We start from the raw sequence: 13,843 nt of genomic DNA, 5'->3' as shown, positions 1-13,843 counted from the left end.
CGTTAGAGATTTCGTAATATGTTTTTATTATCTTGTATTATGCTGTGAATTTTTGCAAACTGCCCAGAGAGCTTCAGCTGTTGGGCATTATAGAAATGAAATGAATAAATAATAAGCCCCCTCACTTACTCAACTTTTTTCTCTGATAGAAAGCCTCAAACACAGGAAACTTAATTCAGCCCCTTGCTAATTTTGGTTGACCTTTTCAGCACTTTTTTCCAGCTCTGCAATACTGAGGTGCAGGGATCAGGACAGTACACAATAGGTCAAGTGTGGTCACACTACAGATTTGTATAACGGCATTATGATATGAGCAGATTCATTATTAATATTAATATTATTATTTACTGCATTTGTATACTGCCCCATAGCCGAAGCTCTCTGGGCAGTTTACATAAGATTAAGACACTTAAAAACATTAGGATTAAGACACTTATATTCGCTTCCTTTCCTAATAATCCCCAACATGGAATATTTCTTTTTCACAGCAGCCACAGAATGTGTCGTTTTCATAAAGCTACACACCACAACCTGCCAAAATCCTTTTCTTGGTCAGTTACTGCCAGCACAAACCCCATCAGTATATATATGAAGTTAGGGGGGTTTTTTGCCCCAATATGCATCATTTTATGATTGCTTACAATTAACTGCTTTTGCCATTTTAATGCCTGTTTCCCCAGTCTGCAGAGACCCTTTTAGAGTTCTTCACAATCCCTTTTGTTTGGACCACCCTAAATCATTTGGTGTTGTCAGAAAACTTGGCCCCCTTACTGTTCATCCTTAAAGGTTATTTATGAACAAATTAACCGAGAGAGGCCCTTGAAGGAAGCTTCAGTTTAAGGCCAGCATATGGAAGAATGAAAGATCTCACAGACCAAACCCAGAAGCAGGAATTTGTCTATCCTGCCCAGAAAAACGGTCAGGGGCCAAGATGGCAAATTCCAACGTCCCATCCCATGACTTAAATAGTATGTTTGCCTTTAATCACTCTGAATTTCCACACATTGAGCCTCTCTCCTGCTATCTGTGCACACATGAGAATAATAGTGAAAGAGAGCCAAGTTTTAAATGGACGGTACGGTATGTTGTAGCCATTGCAGCTTGTGCATTTGAATAACATACAAGGGAAATGCCAGAAGTAGGTGTGAAATGTTACTCAAATGCAACCACCCACATTGTTTTTGTGGGTTGACGTGGGTACACTCAATAAATCACAGATTGGTTTTAGAAGTCTGATTCCACCATGCCTGTACCTTCTGTGATGTCAACAAACTCGTTCAAGTTCTGGATACTTGCAACTATGCCTGATATGTTTCTGGATATGTTACTGGAAGCCATAAGCGTCTCAATTTCTGACTCCAGAGTTTTCAGCTCATGTGAAACAATCTTGTAAACATAAAACTCCATCACAACAAACTGGAAGACAAATGGATCAAAACAGCAGTTTAGATACCTTGCTGAAAATCCCCTCCCCCCCACAAAAAAGTCATATTAATAGCAAATTCCTACAGTTGGATTCCTTTAAAGATCTATGAACGCTTCAAGGGAAAGAAAGCACATTAAGAACGGTCATTAATGGAAGCTAATATATATAAGGTGCCTGAAAGCACACAACTACCCAAACCGCTAGTAAAGAGAGATGATCAACAAGAAACCCATTTATTATTATACAAAAGTTACAAAAAGGCTGATGTATCCTATAGTTGTTTAACAATAGTGGTGTTGGGTACTATATACAATAAACCAATAATTGGAATGATATTCCTCCTTAAAGACTATACAAGTCTATAATATAGCCCAACAAAATCACACTAACACACTTTAGTATATTTGACACATTTGGCAATAACATCAGTACATAAACATATAGTCACAGCTATATTGTAAATAAGGTTTGTTCTTATTATATTTTGTTCTTTCCAGCATTGGAAGTTGACAGGATTTTGCAACGTATTTCCCGTTTTCGCTGCTCAAGCTTCATCGGAACAAACGCCATGTCAGGTTAAACCGTCAATTATGGAATATTCAACATCCTCAAAGACTTTATCGTGGGGGAGAAAACCCCTCCAATTGAAGGCTGCCTGTCTGTTTGTGGTCTGAAGAAAAACGCGGAAAGCAGTGCTAGTGGTTTGGATAGTTGTGTGCTTTCAGGCACCATATATATATATATATATATATATATATATATATATATATATATATATTAGTCATTTAAAAACTACTGCCTTCTATTTATTTGCGTCATTAATGGAAGCTATCCATAAGGCCTGATCCATTGGGCCGGTTCCTCTGGCACCAGAGTATTATTGATGCCATTCCTCTGTAGCTGGATCCCACACTTTCTGAAGAGAACCAAAGAAACCATGAGAATAAGATGGAAGGAGCTGCTGTGGTAAAAACTCAGAAAGTCATCCTCAAGTGCCTACTTGGAGACCCATGAGAGTGGCATTTGGCATTTTTTAAAAGCCATGCTCTTGTGTGCAGAAGTATAATTGATAGCCTGGGAGAATATAACTTCAATAATTTCACAGCATTTTGAAACCTTCATTTCCCACAATGGCCTTGTTCCTACCTTGATGGAAAGGCAGGTATGATTCACTCACTTTACAAAGTACCAGTCTATATATACAACTAATGTCTGTTGCAAACCTACCCTGCTTTCTGCTTTGCAATTTGGGCTCTCTGTCTCCAATTGTATATACGGACTGGTACTTTGTGGTAAACACTCTTCAGTATGGGCCTGTTCCCACACATCTGCCTGGGTGAGGAGCTAAAAGATACCATTTTTGTTTTAGTACTGGCTGGGAATCGTTGCTAGGCTCAGATGCTTCCGGCTGATGCTGCTTTGGGACTAGTACTGCCAGCCTCTGTGTCTGCTTGTTTTGCTACCTTCTCAATTTGCATGTTTGTAAGAGATGTAAAATTTCCGGAAATTTTGAAGCCATGGGGGAAAAACGGGTTTCTTTCAGGGGGGTTTCGGGGGGGGGGGGATGCAAATTTTCAGAAAAATTGAAATAATGCAATATTAGCACTTTTTACAGATTGAAAGTCACTTTGTTACTTTAGGAACATAAAATGTAATTATGTCCAAGTTGGTTTGGCATAAAATTATTACATTTGGTATATTAAAAGTACAGTGTATTCAAACAATTATTACAAATTTAATTTACTTCTTTAGATTTTTTTTTTAGGTTTTTTGGTAACAAATGGAGCGACAAGCTCCTGAACTGTTAGGGACACCTGAACTGTAAGGAACCTCTTTGGTTCTGCCAGTTTATGAGGAGCAGGCAAAGAACAATTTAAAACAACAACAACAGAAGAAACCACCAACATTAGTAACAAAGAAAATTCTTTATGTCTCCGCTTGTCCTCCAGTGTCAAGACATAAAGCCCCCATTCCCATAAAAAGAACTGAGAAAAAGTGGGTGGGAACAAGATTCAATGAATATGCATGAAATTTAATCAGACTCATTTCCTGAGCTATCAATTTCAGTCTCTGCTCAATGGCAGTGCCCCCTAGAGGCAGAAATGCATCTTGCTCTTGCATTTGAGAGTTGTAGTCTCAGTTTGCAACCTAGGACTTGCTTGTCCTTGGTGCACAGACATTGTAATAATCTGACACTCTACTGTTTTTAGAAATCATTTGGAGAAGTAAATATCTGAACGCCTTGTCTTAAACATTTTATTCATCATGCTAAAATAAAACATCCCATAATCCATTTTTTCTTCTTTTCTTTCAATTTTTCGGAAGAAAACAACAAAAAAGCTTTGGGGGGAAATGGGAAAAAAGTTTTTTCGTATTTTTTTCGGGGGGTTTCCAGGCTTTCACATCTCTATGCAAAACACCATTCATGTATCCTGTATTCTCCCCCATCTTCAAAGGAACCTGCCCCTGCAGTGCTGCTCCACAATTTCCACTGGGAAAAGTTAAACTCATTAAAGGAGCAATCCTATGGTCCCTAAACTGCATCTGAGTGCAGATTCCCTCCTCCAGTGTCGGAGACAGTGCTTCAACCTCAGAAGAGGGAATTGGAGATCTGCTCCCCAACCGCCTCCGCAGATGGCGCAAAAAGAACCACGATGGCTGGCCTCCAAGGTCAGGAAGTTAACCTCGGAGGGTGGGAAAGGGGTCATTTTGGTGGACAGGGAGGGGAGAAGACTGGAGAGGCCAGGATATGAGCTACCCCATCTAGTGAAAAATGAAGGGCAAGAGGATGGGAAGGTGAAGATTGTAAGCTGCGTAGGATGATCATAAGTCTCCTAGTTCAGGGGCTTAGAATCATCGAGGGTACAATCAATAGGTTTGCACCCTAAATTGGGTTGCTGTTGTCTAACTCAGAGTACCCAATTATTTTCTAGAAATTAGTGTGCAGGAAGATAATATGCAGAGGATTTCAGCATCCTGAAATGTCCCCCCACCCCCAGGAAGGAACAGACACTCTCAAATACTATGCAGGCCCTGTACTTACCATGTAGAGGCAGATTATGGCTAGCACAGCCATGCTGATCATTCTGCTGGGGAAATGAAAGTGAGGGTCCCATTCATACACCTTCCGCTGAATCCAGAATTTCTGAGGCTGCCTGTTGGTAAGGAAGAACGTATGAGTAACTCTGAGGAGATGGACGGCAATGGAAGGGAGATTTGCTGTCAGAATGTATTTCTTGGAATACTTAAATAACGTCCCTTCTCATGATCTACCCTCCTCCTAATTCCATCTCTGATACAAAATATAGACCCGGGTAATTTACAGCATGTGCCCCCTCTCCACCTTGGACCAGCATCTCCAGGCTTTTGCAACCACTGGGCCACCTGATATTGGTTGTCAGTCAACAAATGCTATCTTCCCTTGCCAAAGGATGATGGATAAAAGACAAGCTAGACCTGCCTTCTCCAACCTGGTGCCCTCCTTATGTGTTGGGCTACATAGCTGGTTGGGAGATGATGGGAGCTGTAGTCCAATACATCTGGAGGGTACCAGGTTAAGGCTAAGTTAGCCTATCAAGAAACACAGCTCTAAGACACAGGACCAGAGGGAAAGTGAAAGGGGGGCAGTCAATATGCTGTGGGTCAGCCTTCCCCACCCTGGCCCCTTCCAGATGTTTTGGGACTACAACTCCCATAATTCCCAGCAAGCATAGCCAACACATCTAGAGGGTGCCAGGTTGGAGAAGGCCGCTCTGGCTTTTGTTTTAGCTCTCTATTTTAGCACAAGATCCCAAGGGCAAATAGTATCGGCTGACTATAGATGAACAACTTAATAAATTTAATAAATAAATAAAATACCCAGAACTGTTGTTTAAATGGATACTGTTGTTTTATACTGTTGTTTTTATGTTTTTGATGGTTTTAAATTTTGTATACTTTTTTTTTTAATGTTCACTGTTTTTAACTTTTGTAAACCACCCGGAGAGCTTTGCCTATGGGGCGGTATATAAATTTAATAAATAAATAAACAACAATAATAGCTTCAGCCAGACCCTTTGTTTTTTGTGGTGAAAGGGTGTGACACTCCAACATTTCACAGATGAAACCAGAGACACATATTTGTAATGCTCTTTTCCTCACACCCAAGGAGTTTCCTCAGCCGGTCCCTGCTTCTTCTTCACATTCCTATACTCTGCAACAGCTTTGGCTGTTTGCCCTGCCTCCTTTAACAGCGTTGGTTAGATCATAACCATTCCCTTAACTAAGATAGAAGAGATGGAGAGGAGGCTAAAGCCTGTAGAACTCCCGTGCACAGGTACGAACATTAACAACATTTTTTAAAAAGGTATCCCAAACACTTCCCCAAAGGGCAAGATACAGGCAAACGAGAGGTAGTGGTTTACCAGGGACATGGATATGAACATAGGGATGGAGTATATGATGTCCTAGGAAGAAGATTCTGCAATTTGTTTTTTTCCAGATTAAAAAGGAAAATGGCCCGGTAAAGAATGACCCTCCTTACTCTAGTGGAGGCTTCTTCATCAGTTGCTGGACATATTGGGCCTGATGTACCTCTAGGAAAGATGTCTCCTCCTGCTGGGAGAAGGAACAGGCTACTTATTATTCCAAGAATCGCACTTCTGAACTGACAGACTCCAAAATGAGGGGCATGGCTGCCACATTTTGCACAAGCTGCACCTTCTGAACAGTCTTCAAAGGCAGCCCCACATAGAATGAATTGCAGTAATCTAACTTGGAGTTTACCAGTGCATAGATTACTGAAACCAGGTTATCGCTGTCCAGACAGGGCTGTAGCTGGGCCACCAGCCAAAGCTGGTAGGAGGTACTCCATGCCACCGAAGCCCCCTGAGCCTCAAGTGACAGAGATGGTTCCAGAAGAATGCCCAAGATATGACCTTGCTTCTTCAAAGGGAGTGCAACCCAATCCAGAACAGGTTGAGCATTTCCATCCATTCAGAAGAACAATCCACTAGCAGTATTTCAGTCTTGTTTGGATTGAGCTTGAGTGTATTAGCCCCCATCCAGTCCCTTGTTGCAGCCAGGCATTGAGTTAGCACATCCACAACCTCACCTGATGAAGATGAAAAGGAGAAGCAGAACTTGGGTGTCATCAGTATACCGATGGCAATGCACTCCAAAACTCTGATTGACCCCACACAGTGGTTTCATGAAGATGTTAAATAGCATCAGGGACAAAACTGACCCCATGCTGGAGAATCAATGGAGCCGAGCAGTATTCCCAAAGCATCACCTTCTGGGGCTGGCCATCTCAGTAGGAGTGGAACCACTGCAGTGCAATATCCCTCACTCCCAGTTCAGACAGTCGCCCCAGAAGGATACCATGGTTGATAGTATCGAAAGCTACCAAGAGATCCAAAAGTCACATTCCCCCTGTCTTTCTCCCAACATAGGCCTCATCTACACCAAGCAGGATATTGCGCTATGAAAGTCGTATATAAAAGGCAGGATTCACACCAAGCAGGATATAGTGGTATGAAAGCAGTATATGGTCTGTGTCAATGGGCCTCAACAGTTGTCAGTGCACTTCAGTGCTGCGGTAAAGCAGTGGTGCGGCTCCTGCTTTTTATATACAGCATTCATAGTGCAATATCCTGTTTGGTGTAGATGAGGCCATAGTTTATCATACAGGGCAACCAAGGCTGTTTCTGTGCCAAAACTTGGCCTGAACCCCAGATGAAATAGATCCAGATCTCATCCAAGAGTGTCTGGAGCTGGTTTGCAACAACCTGCACAAGGACCTTGCCCAGGAATGGAACATTTGCCACCAGCCTAAAAATATTGCCCAGGTTTAGGGAGGATTTCTTCAGGAGTGGTCTCACCACCGCCTCTTTCAAGCAGCCTGGGACCACTCCCACTGGCAAGGAGGCATTAAACACCTCCATGGCCCAGCCAGCTGGTCCCCCCTCCCTGCTGGCTTTTATAACCCAGAAGTGGAAAGAATCCAATAAGAAAGTGGCTGCACGATAACATCTATATATCTATACCCACCAATATAAGAGAGAGAGTGTGTATTTTAAAAAGAAATGCTCAGCCCATCTGAAGTACAAGCGGAAGACTGAGAAACTGATCCAATGTATAAGGCAAACCATGAAACCAAAAGCAAGGAGTGGAAGAAAATACCCTAAAGGGACAGATGAGATGTTTTCAACATGAAGAGCAGAAAAGGAATGTACTACTAGCTAAGAATACTTACGTTTAGATCCATTCGGAATCGGACCCATGACACTTTCATAAACGTGTAGACAAATCTGCCTAGCAGGAAAATATGGCAGAGCAAGGAAGGCCAGTAAAAAATGATCTTTTCATAGTCCCCCACAGCCTGTGCAGAGAAAGCTGGATTAAAAGATTCACCTGCTAATGCTGAAACTAGTCCTTTCTGTTTCTATGTCCTAAGCAGACTCCCAATTATTTCTTACACTCAGGTCCCAGGTGGCAAATGTCCTCCATCCCCACCAGAAGTATCCAGTAAAGTACTGGACGTATTTTACTGTGTTAGGCTACAGCTGCCTTCCCCACCCAGTCGTCCAGATATTTTGATCTATAACACCCAGCATTCCAGGCCATTGCCCATTCTGGTAGGGGCTAGCAGGAGTTGAAATCCAATATATATGGAGGGTACTGTGGCGTTACACCCCACAAGTCAATTCCCAAAGGTATGCCTGCAGTTTGTAAGTCTGTGGTTTTTAGAATGTTGGCCTGAGTGGGCGGAGTTAGAATGTCTTGGGAGGGGGGAGGAGTGATATATAAGGGAATGACGGAGGGGATTGTGTGGGCTGTTCTTGTTCTTTCCAGGGAGACTTCTAAGGGACTCTTAGAGTCTGTAGTGCTCTCTGTATTTATGGTACTTAAGTTCTGGGAAATTTGAGGGTCAGTGTAGTGCGTGGTGTCTTTAGAGTGTGGTGTGCACGTAGTGGAAGTATATTATTCAATACTGATAATAAAGAAAGTTCAAGAGTGATTGTGTGAGAGAAAGGAAAGCGCGAATGTGAGGGTGACAGGATTGGATGGATGGTTTCAAAAAGGGTTTTAAATGTTGTTATTTGAAACAAAGCTTATGAACTTTTAAAAATAAATTTTGATTGTTTATTTTAAAACTACCACAAAAATCCCACGTGTCTGTTTGGCATTTATCATCTTAAGTTTACACATTCAGCACCCACTCTGACAATCATTCACCTAAGCAGATATAACTCACAGCGCATTAGTATATATATCAAATCCTTCTCCAATTTAAACCCCTTTCTCCACATAGTTTGGAGGAAGGTGGGCTTTATCCCTTGCCTCAGGCATATCAAGCAGTGGTGTTTGGCTTGAGAAGGGAGTAGCCTCGGCCAGGTCTGGTGTTCAGAGCCTGTGTCGCCCCATAAGAAGTGGTGGCAGACGTGAGGTCTGGTGGTCAGAGCCTGTGTCGTGGCAGGTACCAGGTTGACGAAGGCTGGTCTACAGGCTTAGAGCCAATGAGAAGCTGTAAGGGCACCACTATGCTTGCTGACCTGGTGGCCAGCAAATTCTTAGTCACAATACATGCCTTCCCCAACCTGATGCCCTCCAATACATGCCCTCCAAACTTCAAAGTGATCTTGATAGGCTGGAGTGCTGGGCTGAAAACAACAGAATGAAATTTAATAGGGATAAATGCCAAGTTCTACATTTAGGGAATAGAAACCAAATGCACAGTTACAAGATGGGGGACACTTGGCTCAGCAATACTACAAATGAAAAAGATCTTGGAATTGTTGTCGATCACAAGCTGAATATGAGCCAACAGTGCGATATGGCTGCAAGAAAGGCAAATGCTATTTTGGGCTGCATTAATAGAAGTATAGCTTCCAAATCACGTGAGGTACTGGTTCCTCTCTATTCGGCCCTGGTTAGGCCTCATCTAGAGTATTGCGTCCAGTTCTGGGCTCCACAATTCAAGAAGGACGCAGACAAGCTGGAGCGTGTTCAGAAGAGGGCAACCAGGATGATCAGAGGTCTAGAAACAAAGCCCTATGAAGAGAGACTGAAAGAACTGGGCCTGTTTAGCCTGGAGAAGAGAAGATTGAGGGGAGACATGATAGCACTCTTCAAATACTTAAAAGGTTGTCACACAGAGGAGGGCCAGGATCTCTTCTCGATCCTCCCAGAGTGCAGGACACGGAATAACGGGCTCAAGTTAAAGGAAGCCAGATTCCGGCTGGACATCAGGAAAAACTTCCTGACTGTTAGAGCAGTGCGACAGTGGAATCAGCTACCTAGGGAGGTCGTGGGCTCTCCCACACTAGAGGCATTCAAGAGGCAGCTGGACAACCATCTGTCAGGGATGCTTTAGGGTGGATTCCTGCATTGAGCAGGGGGTTGGACTCGATGGCCTTGTAGGCCCCTTCCAACTCTGCTATTCTATGATTCTATGATTCTATGTTTTAGACTTCAATTCACATGGTCAACGGTTAGGATTCTTGAGAGTTGTAGTCCAAAACAACTGGTGGTCACCAGGTTGGGAAAACCTGAACTACCCTATACCAGCTCATGTATGTTTGCTTTTATTTTGGAGCTCCACACTTGTATAATGTTTTGACTTCCTTTTCTGGATAACTAACTCTACATCTTGAATCACCAACTAGAGAATGAGCTATAAACCAGGAAGTCCCCAAGAATGAGCTATAAACCAGGAAGTACCCCACCCCACCCCCAATATTTATATATTTTTACTCCATGAGTGTTAGTACTGGCCTTCCTTACAAGGTTGCTATAGGAATTCCCAAGACAATATAGGCAAAGCACTATGAGCACTCCGGAAAGGTGTTATATTATGTAGTGTCAAGAGAAAAAGAGTGTCTTGCTACATTTGAAGCACAATCCACTGTTTTACAGACAGTTTCTGCTTGAAGGCATTCTCTATTTGAAGGCTGTCCCATCCATGTCTAATTTAAAGCTAAAGAACCATAAGGGGAGAGCCCTACTAGAAGATAATCCTAGAAGATAAGGGAAGATATTTGGTTTTCATTCCACTGGCACTAAATATACAGAGCTATATCCAGATTTAATCAGAGTAGTCCTGTCAAAATCAGTGGGAGTTAAATTAATCCAGATTTAGTCATACTTAAAAGAGATCCACTGGAAATCAATGGGACTTAAATTAGTCATTGCTAACTTAAGTCCCATTGATTTTGATGGATCTTCTCTACACATAACTGTCCAGGGGATGCTGGGAGTTGTAGGACTTTTTCCATCTAAACATGTATAGGATTACATCCAGGGTCTGGATCTAACCTGTAGAACCCTAGTACTTCAACTCAAATTACAATGATATTGAATTCCTCATCTCTTCATTTCAAGAACTACTACCACCAAAAGGCCCTTTTCAGGAGTACATTGGGATACAACAAATACATGAAGGGGAAGGTGGATGTGCATTCATTAGAATGGCCATAGGGAGACCCCACTTGTACACCCATAGGTTGGGGGTGGAGCCTGCCACCAAGTTTTCCCTGTCTCCCACAATTCACACACACTCACACTCATTGTTTATGATATAACTGCTGAACAGGCCTAAAGCTATAGCCATGAGAAGCTATGTGACATCAAACAATTAGCATTATTACATAGGCACATACTCACTTGTCCATGTGGGCACTGTACAATGTCCACAATCATGACTACAAACCTGAAAAGAAAAGAAAAAGGTTAACAATTCAGTTATGAAAACATCAGTCATAGTAGGCACCATGACCGTTTCTACACAAGCCTTTTCCCCCCGGGATCATCCTGGGATCATCCCTGTGCATCCAAATGACACACAGGGGATCCCGGGAGGAGGCAGGGACGATCCCTCCATTTTCCTGGGATAATCTTTAGGTGTAGAAAGGGCCCATGACTGGGACTGGATCCAATGTTTCAGGTTGCTCACCATGTTCCGGTGTAAAGGAATCCAAGACAGGAACCTGCAATCTGGAAACGTGTCGAAAGGCAAGCGAAGAATGGATAGGAGGAAAGACCTACTTCCGTGGCACCGATAAGAAGAACAATGGCTGTAATAAGATAGAAAATGGATCCTGAAATCCCCATTGTACAAAGGCACTATATAGGTATATATAAAGGGGCTGGTGGAAAGTTTGAAGGGGAATCACAGTTGGCTGACGTGTGACGACAAGTGATTTTAAAAACAAGAAAGAGGTTGAGGGTGCTGGAACACCTGTAGCTGTTTGGATTGTCTGATGGCCCATACAACTATAAAAGCAGTGCTGTTAAGGCATGGTGGGCCATTGTTGCAGGCTGATCTGGCAGGGGTGACACCAAAGGGGAGTCACTCCTTTGGGGAGTGACATGGGCGAGGACACTATCCCCTTGTTGCCAAGGCCTGGTAATGATGTGTTGGTGTGGGAGTAGAGGTGTGATTATGCTTTCTCAAGGTGACGATGTGGGAATGTTAGTGAGGCTCGGATCTGACCAATCCCTAGGCGAGAGCTGGGGGAGGGTGCGAGTGGCTGGAGTAAGAGCCTGGCTGTAGCTATGGATGATAATCATGTGCATTTGTGAATGGTTGTATGAAACATGGGTGGAGGCCTGGCTTAGCTTTGGTTTACTCTTATTGTATATGCATATAGGAGTGGATGGAGTTCAGGGATGGTGAATGAGATAGAGGTGTGAAGTTCCATAGGCGTACTGAGTGAATGTGTTGTAGTCAGTGAAAGGTTGGTTCAGGATGTGCCGGACACAGGGGAAACTGGTGATGCTGCCACAATTACTGTGACCATGGACAAAGGGAGACAGGACTGGTCATCAGAGAAGAAGGCATAGATACCTGTAGGATGTTCCTCCTTCTGATTCTCCTTCCATCTCTCAGATACCTGACCTGGCCCTCTGGTCTCTTGGTTCTTTTGCACAATGCTAGGCCAATTCATAATGAGATCAAACTCATCCATTATTTGATCATAAATGCGGGAGTCAACCTGGTGTGTATCACTGAGACCAGAGTGAGTGGGCTGGGAGGGGTTGATGTGACCCAGTTTTGCTCATCTGGGTCTTGGTTCAGCACCAACCCATGGAATCTTATGGAATCTGAGTGATGCCTGCATGCTCTGGAAGAGTTTCCAGTAGCTAGAGCTGATGAACGTATTGAGGCCTGGATCTCCTTATAGAATGGAATGGTGAGGGTGATCCATTGACACGATTGTTTCTGAGCACTCTCTCTGATGTTGTGGGGGGAGGGCCATTGCAGAAAACCACCTAGCACGTTTTCAGTCCAAGCACTAAATCCAAGAACAGATGCCAGCAGAACTATTTTCAAACAAAGAGTTTCCAACGTTGATGTACAAACTGACTTAGCTGCCCTCGTAGCTTCAGCCACTACAAAATGGCTATCCAGGACAAAACGACAGCACCAATATGAAAAGTACCTGTCATTCCCCATGAAAATGGAAGATCGGATCGTTTTTACTAGATGACGTTTTGAACAAATGGACACAATGATGAAATGGGGGCGATACTATGGTATCCCAGCTCAGAAGAGATTGTGTGTTTGTGGAGATCCATTTCTGGAGGAAACGAAATATTGGGGTATATCACACAAACTGGACTTCCTTCTGCAATCGGAGAATCAATTTGTTGTTCAAAGGGTTGCAGCGTTTGCGACTAAAGCCGCAAGGCGCCGGGGAACGTTCCTCTATTCACCTGATTCTCTTTCTGTAAAGGGCCATAGTAACTCGGAGATCCGAACATTTTAAAATTGCACCTTGACAATATTTTCACTCTTCTTTTAGCCTTTTAAATTGCAATGTTTTGTGGTTATATAAGCTGCATTTTGTTTCATTTTATTCATCTTCTCAATGTTTTATGTGTTGATTTTAAATTGTGATCTTTGCTTAAAATATGTAACCCTTTTACTGTTTTAATGATTGATATTGTTTTTATTTTGCAATGGGCCTCGGACCCACGCCATAAAGTACTACTGCGCCTGATGTTGTGGAGCCCAGGTGCCCCCGTGGTTTTCCGCAGAGCTTTGGCTGATGAGACATGCTGGATGAAGACGAGGCACAGAACTTGCTACGAGGACAACTGAACATGAGTGACAGCGCATAATTGCGCCTTCTGTGTGGCAAGGAAATCAACAAAGCATGCAGCCACCAACTGAGTGCCACATAAAGAAGCACAGGCAGCCTAAATGTGTGTGAGCAGGAGGTGGGAAAAGGCTGCACGAATGTCTACGTAGAGGATGTTTTCTTTCTGCAGCGTTACTGGAAAACTGCACCCCAAACTCCCTAATCATTGAAAACAGGGGGTTCTTTCTATGAGGGGGGAAATGTATGCCCCCCTCCATTTCAGCTGATTCCAAATATTTAAATCTTTGTGCCAGTTAGCCTACGAAACCAGAGCTTGGTCAGAGTCTGGGCT

At 43.1% G+C, this 13,843-nt stretch overlaps 1 protein-coding gene across 3 annotated transcripts in view; it reads right to left on the bottom strand.

Moving 5' to 3' along the window:
• LOC134400202 (stimulated by retinoic acid gene 6 protein-like) overlaps positions 1 to 13,843 on the bottom strand; it is a 38,984-nt gene that overhangs the window by 19,067 nt on the left and 6,074 nt on the right. For 2 of the 3 annotated variants that reach the window (XR_010025567.1, XM_063128496.1), the window contains exons 5-10: positions 11,361 to 11,481; positions 11,072 to 11,117; positions 7,662 to 7,787; positions 5,949 to 6,022; positions 4,470 to 4,581; positions 1,254 to 1,416 (exon numbers count right to left, since the gene is read on the bottom strand). Coding sequence is in view for 2 of the 3 variants with exons in the window: in XM_063128496.1 (XP_062984566.1) it covers positions 1,254 to 1,416; positions 4,470 to 4,581; positions 5,949 to 6,022; positions 7,662 to 7,787; positions 11,072 to 11,117; positions 11,361 to 11,481 (642 nt within the window). In the remaining variant the exon portion in view is untranslated. The remainder of the gene's footprint in view (positions 1 to 1,253; positions 1,417 to 4,469; positions 4,582 to 5,948; positions 6,023 to 7,661; positions 7,788 to 11,071; positions 11,118 to 11,360; positions 11,482 to 13,843) is intronic. The other variant, XM_063128497.1, reaches the window with a different exon arrangement.

This window comes from Elgaria multicarinata, chromosome 6, assembly GCF_023053635.1.
Source record: "Elgaria multicarinata webbii isolate HBS135686 ecotype San Diego chromosome 6, rElgMul1.1.pri, whole genome shotgun sequence".
NCBI classification, from domain to species: domain Eukaryota; kingdom Metazoa; phylum Chordata; class Lepidosauria; order Squamata; family Anguidae; genus Elgaria; species Elgaria multicarinata.
The sequence above is the reverse complement of the archived record's forward strand: the minus strand, read 5'-3'. Positions and strand labels throughout refer to the sequence as shown.